The sequence below is a fragment of the Cherax quadricarinatus genome, chromosome 94 (genome assembly GCF_038502225.1).
Source record: "Cherax quadricarinatus isolate ZL_2023a chromosome 94, ASM3850222v1, whole genome shotgun sequence".
NCBI classification, from domain to species: Eukaryota; Metazoa; Arthropoda; class Malacostraca; order Decapoda; family Parastacidae; genus Cherax; species Cherax quadricarinatus.
Window position 1 is genome coordinate 10,622,221 of NC_091385.1, and position 15,056 is coordinate 10,637,276.

General features: G+C 39.9%; 1 protein-coding gene across 5 annotated transcripts in view; it reads right to left on the reverse strand.

The window, feature by feature from the left end:
• Window positions 1–6,463: 6,463 nt before the first annotated feature.
• LOC138851071 (bifunctional peptidase and (3S)-lysyl hydroxylase Jmjd7-like) overlaps window positions 6,464–15,056 on the reverse strand; it is a 222,380-nt gene continuing 213,787 nt past the window's right edge. For all 5 annotated transcript variants that reach the window (XM_070104765.1, XM_070104764.1, XM_070104762.1 and 2 more), the window contains one exon: window positions 6,464–6,970. In XM_070104765.1, coding sequence (XP_069960866.1) covers window positions 6,549–6,970 — 422 coding nt within the window. In that variant the 3' untranslated portion in view covers window positions 6,464–6,548. The remainder of the gene's footprint in view (window positions 6,971–15,056) is intronic.

The following is a 15,056-nucleotide window of genomic DNA, read 5'->3' on the forward strand; positions in this document are numbered from 1 at the left end:
AACAAACTAACACTACCTATAATATTTACATTAATTATATCTACTGTATTTACACACTTTTACAACTTTCATATCATACAATTTAAAAATGTATAAAATTCTATTAATAGAACAGTAGTATATACACGTTTACATGAAATATAAACTAGACTTTTATAATGACGATAATTTTAGAAGCAGATTTACTCTCATTTGTTTTAAATTAATAAAATATTAACATCATTATTTTCTCTACAAATACAGTTGTTCCTACATTGTTAACCACTTTTATTATAATTAAAAATATTCTGGCCTTTTTTTTGCAATAAAGTTTGATATACACAACATTTTATCGACTAATGTCACAGTCATTGTATTATTATAATCAAAAAGAAGCGCTAAACCAGTCATTGTAGACTCGTTATTATGATAAATAAATAATGATAATATTGATTTTTTCTAGGTCATATAAATAATGTAGATACAAGTATTTATACAACAGTAGATTTGGGCAACTTTCTTTTGGGGGGGCAACTAATGAGTCATTATTATTTTCTGTATATCAAAAAGTTTTCCTCACTAATATACAAAATCTATAATAATTTCTATATATCACCAGACTCATTAATATAATAATTCATTATTATTTTCCACATTTCAATAATATAGACACGTTAAATATAATGAGTCATTATTTCACTATCAACAAAGTAGACAAATATAATGTCATTATTACTTTCCATGTGTCAACAATGTCTCATAATATTTATTACAGTTACAAAGATGATGTAGTAGTATTTTATTGGCCAGGTTATTGATCCATGAGTCATGTTCTGAGTCATAATAGGTCTACTCACCTCTACGTACATTGTTCCTGAGTCAATAGGCCTACTTACCTCTACAATATTCTTCCTGAGTCACAATAGGCCTACTCACCTCTATATACAATATTCTTCCCGAGTCACAATAGGCCTTACCTCTACAATATTCTTCCCGAGTCACAATAGGCCTACTCACCTCTATATACAATATTCTTCCCGAGTCACAATAGGCCTACTCACCTCTACAATATTCTTCCCGAGTCACAATAGGCCTACTCACCTCTACAATATTCTTCCTGAGTCACAATAGGCCTACTCACCTCTACAATATTCTTCCTGAGTCACAATAGGCCTACTCACCTCTATATACAATATTCTTCCTGAGTCACAATAGGCCTACTCACCTCTATATACAATATTCTTCCTGAGTCAATAAGCCTACTCACCTCTACAATATTCTTCCTGAGTCACAATAGGCCTACTCACCTCTATCTTTGAATGGATGCCTACTGTTCAAGTTTTAGGTGCAATAGGTTATAACTGTATCAAAAGCTTTTCATAGGTCTATGAAAAGTCCAAGGGGAATTTCATTTTTTCGAGTACCAAATATATTAGTTCAAAGGTGTATAATTGCATCATTAGTACTTTTTTCGGTCCAAATCCAAATTGACAGGGGTTAAGTATGTCCTGGGATACTAAGTAGGAGTAGACTTGTTTGTGAATTAATTTTTCGAATATTTTAGATAGTAGGGGAAAGTCTGATATAGGTCTAGAGATGTTCAATTCAGTTGGATCACCTCCTCTGAGGATTGAGGTGACCCTTGCTGTCTTAAGAATGGATGGGAAGGTGGAAGATTCAGTAGATTTGTTAAAGAGAATTGCAATAATTGGTGACAACACATGAGAAGCTTTTTTATACAATAGGCCTACTCATTTCTATATACAATGCTTTCTCACACCATTCTTCGTAGGGAATTTTCACTGACAACCAAAATTACCCGAGTTTAATCCTGGGCAAGGCGTATGGTCAAGTCTGTTAACACTAACTGTTTAGAAGTTAATGTACTATTACAGTCAGTATACAGGGAGGTTTTAACATGAACCTCGGAGGAAATAAACCACACTGCTCCCTATTTGAATCGTACTTACTCTTACAACTTCATACTGAGTCTGCCTCCACCAAATCATTCCACTTCTCAACCACACTGAGACTACAGAAATATACTCTTACATCCCTATGGCTCATCTGTATTTTCAGTCTCTAACTGTATCTTTTGATCCTGATCCCCTTAATTCATTCTGTCCTTATCTGCCCTATCAATTCCTCTTAAGCTTTTGTATGCAGTAATTATGTTTTCTCTTGTCTTTCTCTCCTCTAAGATCAAGTTTATTTCAATCTCATAATGCATTCCTCTCAGTTTTGGTATTATTAATATTTTATCATGCGTAGGAGCTTATATGGGTCATACAGCACCTCTGTAACGGGAAGTAATCAGGTTTGATCTGATCAGGTAGCTCCAGTTCCTTATAACAAGAGTCCCTCACAGCAATAAGAGTAATGGTGGTGGTCAATATTTCACCCACTATTCATGATTATAATTATAATTAGAATCATGGGGGAGCGCTAAACCTGCAGGATTATACAACGCATGTGGGGGGATGAGTGAAAGGTATTCATGAAAATGGCTGCTTTCAACCTACTGTTTTATGATGCTCTGGATTTGCAGCTCTGGTCTCTGGGTTAGATAAAATCTGGCAACAGTTCTTTAAACACTGGAGTCCAATGGTATGTTACTATTGGTAAATAATACCAGTGAATAAGAGACACTGGGGTATCTTTATTTGTCAGCATGTGGTGATACCCAGGTGTTGCACATGTGTCTTGGGAAATTTATTTAGTAAAAACCCAAGTGGTTTTATTGCCCTGGACAGAAGAGATATTGTAATCTTCAGCAAAATGCTGCTGAAGATTGAGAAACTTGGGGTTGACCAACATGACACATTACTAGTCTGAAGCCTAATTTGTCAAATGAACTAAACCCGACCATTACTGAGTACATATATTCATCAAAGCATAAATTCTTAACAGGACCATTAAGCAACACTTGACAACTGCCACATTCATACCCTACCTGTCTGTCCATCTGGTTACACTTCCGTGCCAGCATTGAGCTGGTGGACATGTCTAAATCATTTGCTGAAGCTGTAGTTAACCCAGAGAAGATCAGTTTATTGACAAACTGCTCACTAATGAACATGCCAGTACCAAACTTCTCCACTTCTCGTAAAAATTCTTACTGTTATCTACAATGTCAGCAAGTACTTGGACCCCAACACCTGGGGTCAGAACATGTTGAAGAATGAGACACTTGTGCAATATTTTAAAATCTTTACTGAGAAAACACTTCACCAGCCAGTGACTTCAGTCCAATACAGAGGAAAGTGGTGAAAGTTGAGGAGGATAAGGTAAGCAATCACTCAATAAAGATTTCCAAATGTTGCACCTGTGTCCCATTCTTCAACTTGTTAGTTTTCTATACCATTACATCACATCAGAGCAAGTTTTTGCCCTCGTCAACTTCTCAGTAATTTGATATTGGTTAGGTGGACTGGTTAGGATCCTCTGCCACCCAGTATTTACTCCTGTGCAGCATTAAATAAGCACTACAGCATTGCCTTGTACATAGCAGATTCATTCTCACTTGATGCAACAAGTCTCAGCACTGAGGTCACATTGCTAGGAAATACCCAGCTCAGTCACACTGGTGTGCACTGTGTACAGACTCATTTACCTCAGCACTGCTATGTTATGTTAATGAATGAGACACTTGTACAACACTTGGGTATCTTTAGTGTGGTAATGTTTTGCCAGCCAGCGGCTTCATCAGACCAATACAAAGAAGAATGGTTGAAGATGAAGAGTTCGAGGCAAGCAATCCCACAGCCTGGGTTGATGTGAACAGTCCATCAATCTTGATAAAAGTGCAGCGTAAGTGCAGAGAGTTGTTGATGCTTGGAACAATCTTCCAAGTAGGACAATAGAGGCTAAAACTTTGGTTGCTTTAGAAAAAGGTTGGACAAATATACAAGTGAGAAGAGCTGGATTTGATTAGTATCTTAGGTACTGAAGCTAAATCTTAGGTTATTTTTTTATTATTATTATTAACACATCGGCCAATTCCCACCAAGGCAGCGTGGCCTGAAAAAAGAAAAACTTTCATTATAATTCACTCCATCAGTAATTATGTCTTGTCTTTCTCTCCTCTAAGATCAAGTTTATTTCAATCTCATAATGCATTCCTCTCAGTTTTGGTATTATTATTATTTTGTCATGTGTAGGAGCTGAGCTTACATGGGTCAACCATTCCTACCCAGTCTTGGGTAGGAATGGTTGATTTAAAGCAGAAACTGCCTAGTTTGGGCCAGTAGGCTTACTGCAGTGTTCCTCCTTTCTTATGTTCTTATATACTGCAGTAAGATGAGGCAGAGCAGTTGGAGGAGGTGTCACCATGGAAAAATCCCACAGGTGGAAGTAGGTTATGCTTAGATGATATGGAACCATAGATCTTGATACAGGGAATTCTACACTTGCCTAACCTAAAGGCATGACCTACTTCCACATATGCTGTTTACATAATAATATAAGAATGAAGGAACACTGCAGCAGGCAGTGGTTTTTTAGTAGTATACCTCCCACCATCATGGCTTTTAGTAGTGTACTTCCCACCATCATAGTTTTTAGTAATATACTGCTCACCATCATAATTTTTAATACATAGTATACTTTTCACCATCATGGTTTTTAAGTGGAATACTTCCCATCATGGTTTATAGGGGTACACTTCCCATCATGGTTTTTAGTGGTATACCTTCCACCATCATAATCTTGAGTGTTATATTTCTCACCATCATGGATGTTAGTAGTATACTGCCCACCATCATGGTTTTTAGGAGTTTGCTGCCCACCATCATGGTTTTTAGTGGTATAAACTGCCCCCCCCCACACACACACACAATCATGCCTTATTTAACTGTAGAGGCATGACAGTATTCCTCAAGAGCAATTTAAAATTCAACACTCACATCCAGCATATAACTAAGGTCTCCAAAACAGTGGACATTCTCTCTAAGATACATTACTGTGTCTCAAGCACTACTACTTAATCTGTACTGCTCTCTAATTTAGCCTTACCTGGGGATCTACTACAACAAATATTAATAATAATATTTCTTCTTCTTTCTTTCAACGTACCAGCCGTATCCCACCAAGGCGGGGTGGCCCAAAAGAAAAAAACAGGAGAAGGGGTTACTAGCCCCTTGCTCCCAGCATTTTAGTTGCCTTTTACAACACGCATGGCTTACGGAGGAAGAATTCTGTTCCACTTCCCCATGGAGGAATAATAATATTTTTTTTTTTTTTTTTTCAACAAGTCGGTCGTCTCCCACCGAGGCAGGGTGACCCAAAAAAAAAAAAAAAAAAGAAAGAAAATCCCCAAAAAGAAAATACTTTCATCATCATTCAACACTTTCACCACACACACACATTATCACTGCTTTTGCAGAGGTGCTCAGAATACAACAGTTTAGAAGCATATACGTATAGAGATACACAAGATATCCCTCCAAACTGCCAATATCCCAAACCCCTCCTTTAAAGTGCAGGCATTGTACTTCCCATTTCCAGGACTCAAGTCTGACTATATGAAAATAACATTATAGCTCAATAATAACTCAACATAAAGCTACTGTGCAAATAATCACTCACATGCTAGAATGCAAGTCTTCACTCTTCAAAAGCTTCAACTTGAGAAAACATTCACTTACCATTAAGAAGCACATGGGAAAGTAATGGTATATGTATACTGAATGTGAGTAGGAGTTTATAAGATTTACCTGCCATCTTATGTGTTCATGAAACAAGAGAGACTAGAAATACTGTCAAAGTGAAAAAAAATTGCAGGTTTCCATTTCATGCTCATTTGAACAAGACGGAAGTGCTTCCCAGATGGTCTACCAGACCTTCCTGGCTCAGTTGAGAAATCATCAAGACTGTTAAAGGTGGACTCTCTGTACCAAGAATCCATAATGTTGCTGTGTCAATCAAGCATCATTAGATCAATGGTAAAATACTGACAACTTTTCATTATTATTCCACTAATGTAATTATTAAAGGTGGGGCTATCAGAGAGGACTGACAGAGGTGAAAATGCTGAAGCACAGCAACTTAAACATTACCTGGATTGTTCTTGTACTTCTTTCAACAAACCGGCCGCATCCCACAGAAGCAGGGTGGCCCAAAAAGAAAAACAAAAATTTCTCTGTCCAACTTTAGTAATGTATACAGGATAAGGGGTTACTAGCCCCTAGCTCCCGGCATTTTAGTCGCCTCTTATGACATGCATGGCTTACATAGGAAGAATTCTGTTCCACTTCCCCATGGAGATCTTGTACTTATACCTGTACATTATGCCTCAAGAATTATTATTTGCACAGGGAGTTGCTAAACCCATAAGGGTCATGCAGTACTTGGGACTGAGAGGTAATCAGGTCTGATCCTAGGAAGGGGAGGGTAGCTTCAATTCCTTAGATAAAGGGCCCTTCACTAGTTTCAGGGTACCTTGAGTAAATACTCTAACAAAGTATGGTAAATAAAAACTTAACAATTTTATTTTAAATAATTTATTTGAATTAAAACACGTCAAAAATTAAAAACTTGGATAAATATACATACACTGCAATTACAAAATTCTATTCTGGCTCTGTGATCCAAGAAAGATTTTGAACAAATTTATAATAATTATATTTTATATCAAATTCCATATCATACCAATAATTAAGGGCAATACAAGCATGGGACTGTTGAACATGATGGAACCACAAGGAAGGAAGGTAGAGGGCGTCTCCAGCATGAACTCTACAATGGACGGCAGTGGCAGATTTATACTGCGGATATTTTTTCAGGTCTGGTTTTAGAGGATTGATGCATATCCAAGGCACAGTGCCGATGCTTGTGTTCTCTTCGATGATAAAGTTGCCAGGAGTAACCTCCTTAAAAGTAGCTGCTGGGTAGCATTTATAGGGCACCCAGGGCATGTCCGTGGGAGGGTGGAGAATAAAGTCCTTGTAGCCAGACACCACACAGTAGATGTTCTCATAGTGGTCTTTGTGCACTAGCAGAGCAAGATAAATTTTAAATATAGTAATGTTCTATACAAACTAATAATTCATGTCAAGTACTTAACATTATCATGATATAATAAGTTTTTAAATGTAAAAATTATACAGTGGAACCTCAAATATTGAACTTAATCCGTTCCAGGAGCTAGTTCTAAATTCGAAAAGTCTGAAAAGCGAAGCAATATTTCCCATAGGAAATAATGGAAATACAATTAATCTGTTCCAGAAACCCAAAAATATTCACAAAAAAATACATTTTATAGAGATTATAGTTTTACATACACACAACAAATACGTATAGTGTTCAATTATGTATTAATAAATGTAAATAAACATAAAATAACATTTTTACTTACCTTTATTGAAGATTGGTGATGACATCTGGAAGATAGGGAAGAGGAGAGAGGGAGTTGGGGTTAGTGTTTGGAAGGAGAATCCTCCTCCATGAGGACTTCAGGTAAAGCCCTCTCTGGGGTTACTTCTCTTCTCCGTCTTTTAATGCCACTAGGACCAGCTTGAGAGTCACTGGACGCCTGTCTCACAAAGTAACGTCCACAGTCCTCTGTTTCTGGCACCTCTTTAAGATTTTCCTAAAATGTGACATGGTTCTATCACTAAACTTGTTGCAAAGATGGCTTGTTTCAGCTTGCTCAGGGTGGTACTTCTGCACAAACATTTGGACATCATTCCACTTGGCATAAATCTCCTTAATCTTTGAAGAAGGCACCTCATCCACTCCCTCTTCCTCCTCATCCTCTGAAGCAAGGTCCTCAGCTGTGGTCTGATACTATTCCAGATGAAGCTCTTCCAACTCTTCAGTGGTTGACTCTTCCCTGTGGTCCTCCACCAACTCTTCCACATCCTCGCCACTCACTTCCAGCCCCAGGGTGTTCCCCAATGCCACAATAGAGTCCACAACAGGCAGAGGGTCAGCTGGGTCAGGGACTGGGCCAGGGTCAGCCTCAAACCCTTCAAAATCCCTCCTTTGAACACAATCTGGCCACAATTGTCTCCAAGCAGAGTTCAGAGTCCTGGAAGTCACTCCCTCCCAAGTCTTGCCTATAAGGCTTATGGAGCTGTAGATATTGAAGTGATTCCTCCAGAACTCTCTTAGGCTCAACTTAGTGTCTGTGGTCACTTCAAAGCACTTTTCAAACACTGCTTTTGTGTAGAGTTTTTTGAAGTTAGAAATGACCTGCTGGTCCATGGGCTGGAGGAGAGGAGTGGTGTTAGGAGGCAAGAACTTCACTGTTATAAAACTGAAGTTCCTAGACAAGAGGTCTAATAAGTTTGGAGGATGAGCAGGAGCCTGTTTTGTCACAACTGAACACTTGTTGGGGTTTTAATTTTTCAGTGTCTATGTAAACCTTAAACTCCTGTACAAACTTCTCAGCTGCCCGTTTGTCTGAACTGGCTGCCTCACCATGCCTTACAACATTGTGTATGCCACTACGCTTGTTAAATCTGTCAAACCAGCCTCTCCTGGCCTTAAATTCACTATCAGCACTGGTTCCAGGAGTTTTCTGTACCAGATCGGCATGCAACTTCCTTGCCTTTTCACAAATAATGGTCTCTGAAACACTATCACCTGCCATCTCTTTATCCTTGATCCACACCAGCAACAACTTCTCAACCTGATCAATTGTCTGTGGTCTTTTTTTGGTTAGCATATTAACACCTTTCGCAACATCAGCTTCCTTGATTTCTTTCTTTGCCACGATAGAACCGATGGTCGACTTGTTTTTCCCATGCATCCTGGCAAGCTCAACAAGTCTCACACCACTCTCATACTTCTGTATTATTTCCTTCTTCACATCTATGGTGTTTCTCACTTTCTTTACCACAGGAGTACCACTAGCAAGTTTCTTTGGGCCCATGGTAGTTTATTTCACAGTCCCTCAAGCACTAAACACAATGAAATAATCGTAAAATGTTTGAATGAAAGCGCAGGTTAGTGTTCACTCAAGCATCAACAAAACCAGACTGGCTCACGGAGCCTGCGTGGGGACGCGGACAGAAGGGGCTGCCGAACAGATCCGGTACCCGGCGGTTTGAAAATAGGGGCAAGTTTGATAATAGAGACAAAGCTGGTTTGATTTTCGAAGAGTTTGATAAGTGATATGCTCGAAATTTGAGGTTTCACTGTATTATACAAATATTCAATTAGTATATTACAACATTAATATGCAGAATGTTGAATGTTGCAGCGAGGAGAAGGCTGGAGGCAGTGGAGATGTCATGTCTGAGGGCAATGTGTGGTGTGAATATAATGCAGAGAATTCGTAGTTTGGAAGTTAGGAGGAGGTGCGGGATTACCAAAACTGTTGTCCACAGGGCTGAGGAAGGGTTGTTGAGGTGGTTCGGACATGTAGAGAGAATGGAGCGAAACAGAATGACTTCAAGAGTGTATCAGTCTGTAGTGGAAGGAAGGCGGGGTAGGGGTCGGCCTAGGAAGGGTTGGAGGGAGGGGGTAAAGGAGGTTTTGTGTGCGAGGGGCTTGGACTTCCAGCAGGCATGCGTGAGCGTGTTTGATAGGAGTGAATGGAGACAAATGGTTTTTAATACTTGACGTGCTGTTGGAGTGTGAGCAAAGTAACATTTATGAAGGGATTCAGGGAAACCGGCAGGCCGGACTTGAGTCCTGGAGATGGGAAGTACAGTGCCTGCACTCTGAAGGAGGGGTGTTAATGTTGCAGTTTAAAAACTGTAGTGTAAAGCACCCTTCTGGCAAGACAGTGATGGAGTGAATGATGGTGAAAGTTTTTCTTTTTCGGGCCACCCTGCCTTGGTGGGAATCGGCCGGTGTGATAATAAAAAAAAAATAATATGCAGAAGACACTCCTTACATGACCTAATGTTGCATGACTTTGTAAAACACACATTAACCTGCATAACCACAAAATTCCAAGGTAGTAGGTTGGTAGACAGCAACCGTCCAGGGAGGTACTACCGTCCTGCCAAAGCCTGTAATTGTTTTACACAATGGTAGGATTGCTGGTGTCTTTTGTCTGTCTCATAAACATGCAAGATTTCAGGTATGTCTTGCTACTTCTACTTACACTTAGGTCACACTACACATACATGTACAAGCATATATATACACACCCCTCTGGGTTTTCTGCTATTTTCTTTCTAGTTCTTGTTCTTGTTTATTTCCTCTTATCTCCATGGGAAAGGGGAACAGAATTCTTCCTCCGTAAGCCATGCGTGTCGTAAGAGGAGACTGAAATGCCAGGAGCAAGGGGCTAGTAACCCCTTCTCCTGTATATATTACTAAATTTGAAAGGAGAAACTTTCATTTTTTCTTTTGGGCCACCCCACCTCGGTGAGATACGGCTGGTACGTTGAAAGAAAGAAGAAGAACCACAAAATTAAGTACAGATAATGCTGAAAAATCTCCATGGGGAAGTGGAACAGAATTCTTCCTCCGTAAGCCGTGCGTGTCATAAGAGGCGACTAAAATGCCGGGAACAAGGGGCTAGTAACCCCTTCTCCTGTATATATTATTACTAATTGTAAAGGAGAAACTTTCGATTTTCCTTTTGGGCCACCCCGCCTTGGTGTGATACGGCCGTTGTGGTGAAAGAAAGAAGAAGAATGCTGAAAAATCTGGTACAGTATTATGCAATGAAAATCATTAAAAAATTAAATGTGATGGGACTCTGTAAGTCAACACTTGGATTATTCTGATAACAGAAAATTTTTTGTATTTGTATATACAGTGGAACCTTGACTTGAGAGTTTAATCCGTTCCGTGACCTAGCTCGTAACTCAATTTGCTCGTATATCAAATCAATTTTCCTCATTTAAATTAGCTGAAATGCCATTAATCCATCCCAGTCGCAGGACAAAACATTTCTATATAACAACTCTACGGTTTATTTCTTCTTCTTTCAACAAACCGGCCGTATCTCACCGAAGCGGGGTGGCCCAAAAAGTAAAACAAAAGTTTCTCTTTTTAAATTTAGTAATTTATACAGGAGAAGTGGTTACTAGGCCCTTGCTCCCGGCATTTTAGTCGCCTCTTACAACACGCATGGCTTACGGAGAAAGAATTCTGTTCCACTTTCCCATGGAGATAATAGAAAATAAACAAGAATAAGAACTAGAAAGAAAATAGAAGAAAACCCAGAGGGGTGTATATATATACTTGTACATGTATGTGTAGTGTGACCTAAGTGTAAGTAGAAGTAGCAAGACGTACCTGAAATCTTGCATGTTTATGAGACAGAAAAAAGACACCAGCAGTCCTACCATCATGTAAAACAATTACAGGTTTCTGTTTTACACTCAATTGGCAGGACAGTAGTACCTCCCTGGGCAGCTGCTGTCTGCCAACTTACTACCTACTATTACATATGTATTACAGTGGACCCTTAGATAACGATGGCATCAGCTAACGTTAAATCCGGCCAATGATACATTTTAACGCAAAAATTTTTTGCCTTAGCAAACGCTAAAAAACTCGCCCAACATGATTCGTTTGAGACACGTCCACGTGTGGCCTGAGCCCACCTCAGTTGTCCCGTGGGGTGCCAGTGTTTACAAGCCAGCGAGTGCGGTCGCATCCACGCATACAATCGGAACATTTCACATTATCACAGCGTTTTTGGTGATTGTACCTGCAAAATAAGTCACCATGGGCCCCAAGAAAGCTTCTAGTGCCATCCCTGCAGAAAAAAGGGTGAGAATTACTATGGATATGAAGAAAGAGATAATTGCTAAGTACGAAAGCGAAGTGCATGTCTTGGAGCTGGCCAGGTTGTATACCAAACCCCAATCAACCATCACTACTATTGTGGCCAAGAAAACGGCAATCAAGGAAGCTGTTCTTGCAAAAGGTGCAACTTTGTTTTCGAATAAGAGATCGCGAGTGATAGATGTTGAGAGACTGTTATTGGTGTGGATAAACGAAAAACAGATAGCAGGAGATAGCATCTCTCAAGCGATCATATGTGAAAAGGCTAGGAAGTTGCGTAACGATTTAATTAGAAAAATGCCTGCAACTAGTGGTGATGTGAGTGAATTTAAGGCCAGCAAAGGTTGGTATGAGAGATTTAAGATTTGTAGTGGCATACATAGTGTGATAAGGCATGGTGAGGCTGCCAGTTCGGACCAAAAAGCGGCTGAAAAATATGTGCAGGTATTCAAGGATTACATAGACAGTGAAGAATTGAAACCTGAACAAGTGTATAATTGCGATGAAACAGGCCTGTTGTGGAAGAAAATGCCAAACAGGACCTACATTACTCAGGAGGAAAAGGCACTCCCAGGACATAAGCCTATGAAAGACAGGCTTACTCTGTTGATGTGTGCTAATGCTAGTGGTGATTGCAAAGTGAAGCCTTTATTTGTGTATCACTCTGAAACTCCCAGAGCATTCAGGAGAAACAATGTCCTCAAGGCTAATTTGTGTGTGATGGGTCACTAGAGACCTTTTCTATGACTAGTTACACCATGCATTTGCGCTGTATAGCCCTTGTGGCTTAGCGCTTCTTTTTGATTATAATAATAATAATACACCATGCATTTGCCCCCACTGTGAAACATTACCTCCTGGAAAATAAATTAGACCTTAAGTGCCTCCTGGTATTAGACAATGCTCCTGGTCATCCTTCAGACTTGGCAGAGCGACTTTCTGGGTACATGAGCTTCATTAAGGTCAAGTTTTTGCCTCCTAATACCACTCCTCTCCTGCAGCCCATGGACCAACAGGTCATTTCAAACTTCAAAAAACTCAACACAAAAGCTTTGTAGTGACCACAGAAACTCGATTGACTCTAAGAGAGTTTTGGAGAGATCACTTTAGTATCCTCAATTGTGTAAACATTATAGGTAAGGCTTGGGAGGAAGTGACTAAGAGGACCTTGAGCTCTGCTTGGAAGAAACTCTGGCCAGAATGTGTAGACAAAAGGGATTTTGAAGGGTTTGAGGCTAACCCTGAGAAGTGTATGCCAGTTGTGGAATCAACTGTGGCATTGGGGAAGTCCTTGGGGTTGGAGGTTAGTGGGGAGGATGTGGAAGAGTTGGTGGAGCTACAAGATCATCTTCAACAGCAAGAGGCCAGACCTGAGGAAACTGCTTCAGAGGAGGGGATACAGAAATTGAAGAAGTTGCCTACCTCAAAGATTAAGGAAATGTGTGCAGAGTGGCTTGAAGTGCAAACCTTTTTTGATGAAAATCACCCTCACACAGCTATTGCAAGCCGTGCTGGTGACTATTACAATGACAATGTTGTGAACCACTTTAGGAAAGTCATAAAGGAACGGGAGGTACAGGCTTCTATGGACAGATATGTTGTGCGACAGAGGTCCAGTGACTCTCAAGCTGGTCCTATTGGTATTAAAAGAAGAAGGGAAGTAACCCCAGAAAAGGACTTGATACCTCAAGTCCTAATGGAAGGGGATTTCCCTTCTAAACATTACCAACTTCCACACTCTCCCCTCCTCCCATCCTATCAATCATTACCAGATCTTCAATAAAGGTAAGTGTCAGTTTGTGTGTATTAAAATTAATATTTCATGTATTAAAATTTTTTTTTTTCATACTTTGGGGTGTCTTGAATGGATTAATTTGATTTCCATTATTTCTTATGGGGAAAATTAATTCGGCTAACGATAATTTCAGCCAATGATGAGCTTTCAGGAACGGATTAATATTGTTAGCTGAGGGTCCACTGTATTATTTTTTTTTTTTTCAAGAAACCGGCCGTATCCCACTGAGGCAGGGTGGCCCAAAAAGAAAAACTTATTTTCTCTTTTTAAATTTAGTAATATATACAGGAGAAGGGGTTACTAGTCCCTTGCTCCCGGCACTTCAGTCTCCTCTTACAACACGCATGGCTTACAGAGGAAGAATTCTGTTCCACTTCCCCATGGAGATAAGAGGAAATAAACAAGAACAAGAACTAGAAAGAAAATAGAAGAAAACCCAGAGGGGTGTGTATATATATGCTTGTACATGCATGTGTAGTGTGACCTAAGTGTAAGTAGAAGTAGCAAGACATACCTGAAATCTTGCATGTTTATGAGACAGAAAAAAAAAGGACACCAGCAATCCTACCATCATGTAAAACAATTACAGGCTTTCGTTTTACACTCACTTGGCAGGACGGTAGTACCTCCCTGGGCGGTTGCTGTCTACCAACCTACTACCTAGAATTTTTATTATTATTACATATTATTATTAGTGGAACCTCAAAAATCGAACGTATCACATATCGAACGTTTCGAAAATAGGACCATTTTTTCAGACAAAATGTGTCCCTATTATCGAACGCGCCCCTATTTTCGGACCGCCGGGTACGGGACCTGTCTGCCGGCCCGCTCCGTCCGCATCCCCACGCAGGTGCCGTGAGCAGTCTAGCTTTGTTTATGCTTGAGTGAACACTAACCTGCGCTCTCATTCACGCATTTTACGATTATTTCGTTGTGTTTAGTGCTTGTGGGACTGTGAAATAAGCTGCCATGGGCCCAAAGAAACTTGCTAGTGGTACCCCCTGTGGTAAAGAAAGTGAGAAACACCATAGATGTGAAGAAGGAAATAATACAGAAGTATGACAGTGGTGTGAGACTTGTTGAGCTTGTCAGGATGTATGGGAAAAACAAGTTGACCATCGGTTCTATCCTGTCAAAGAAAGAACAAATCAAGGAAGTTGATGTTGCGAAAGGTGTTAATACAGTGGACCCCCGCTTAACGATCACCTCCAAATGCGACCAATTATGTAAGTGTATTTATGTAAGTGCGTTTGTACGTGTATGTTTGGGGGTCTGAAATGGACTAATCTACTTCACAATATTCCTTATGGGAAAAAATTCGGTCAGTACTGGCACCTGAACATACTACTGGAATGAAAAAAGTTCGTTAACCGGGGGTCCACTGTATAGGGAGTGGATGAGGTGCCTTCTTCAAAGATTAAGGAGATTTGTGCCAAGTGGAATGATGTCCAAATGTTTGTGCAGAAGTACCACCCTGAGCAAGCTGAAACAAGCCATCTTTGCAACAAGCTCAGTGACAGAACCATGTCCCATTTTAGGGAAATGTTAAAGAGGCACCAGAAACAGAGGACTGTGGACAGTT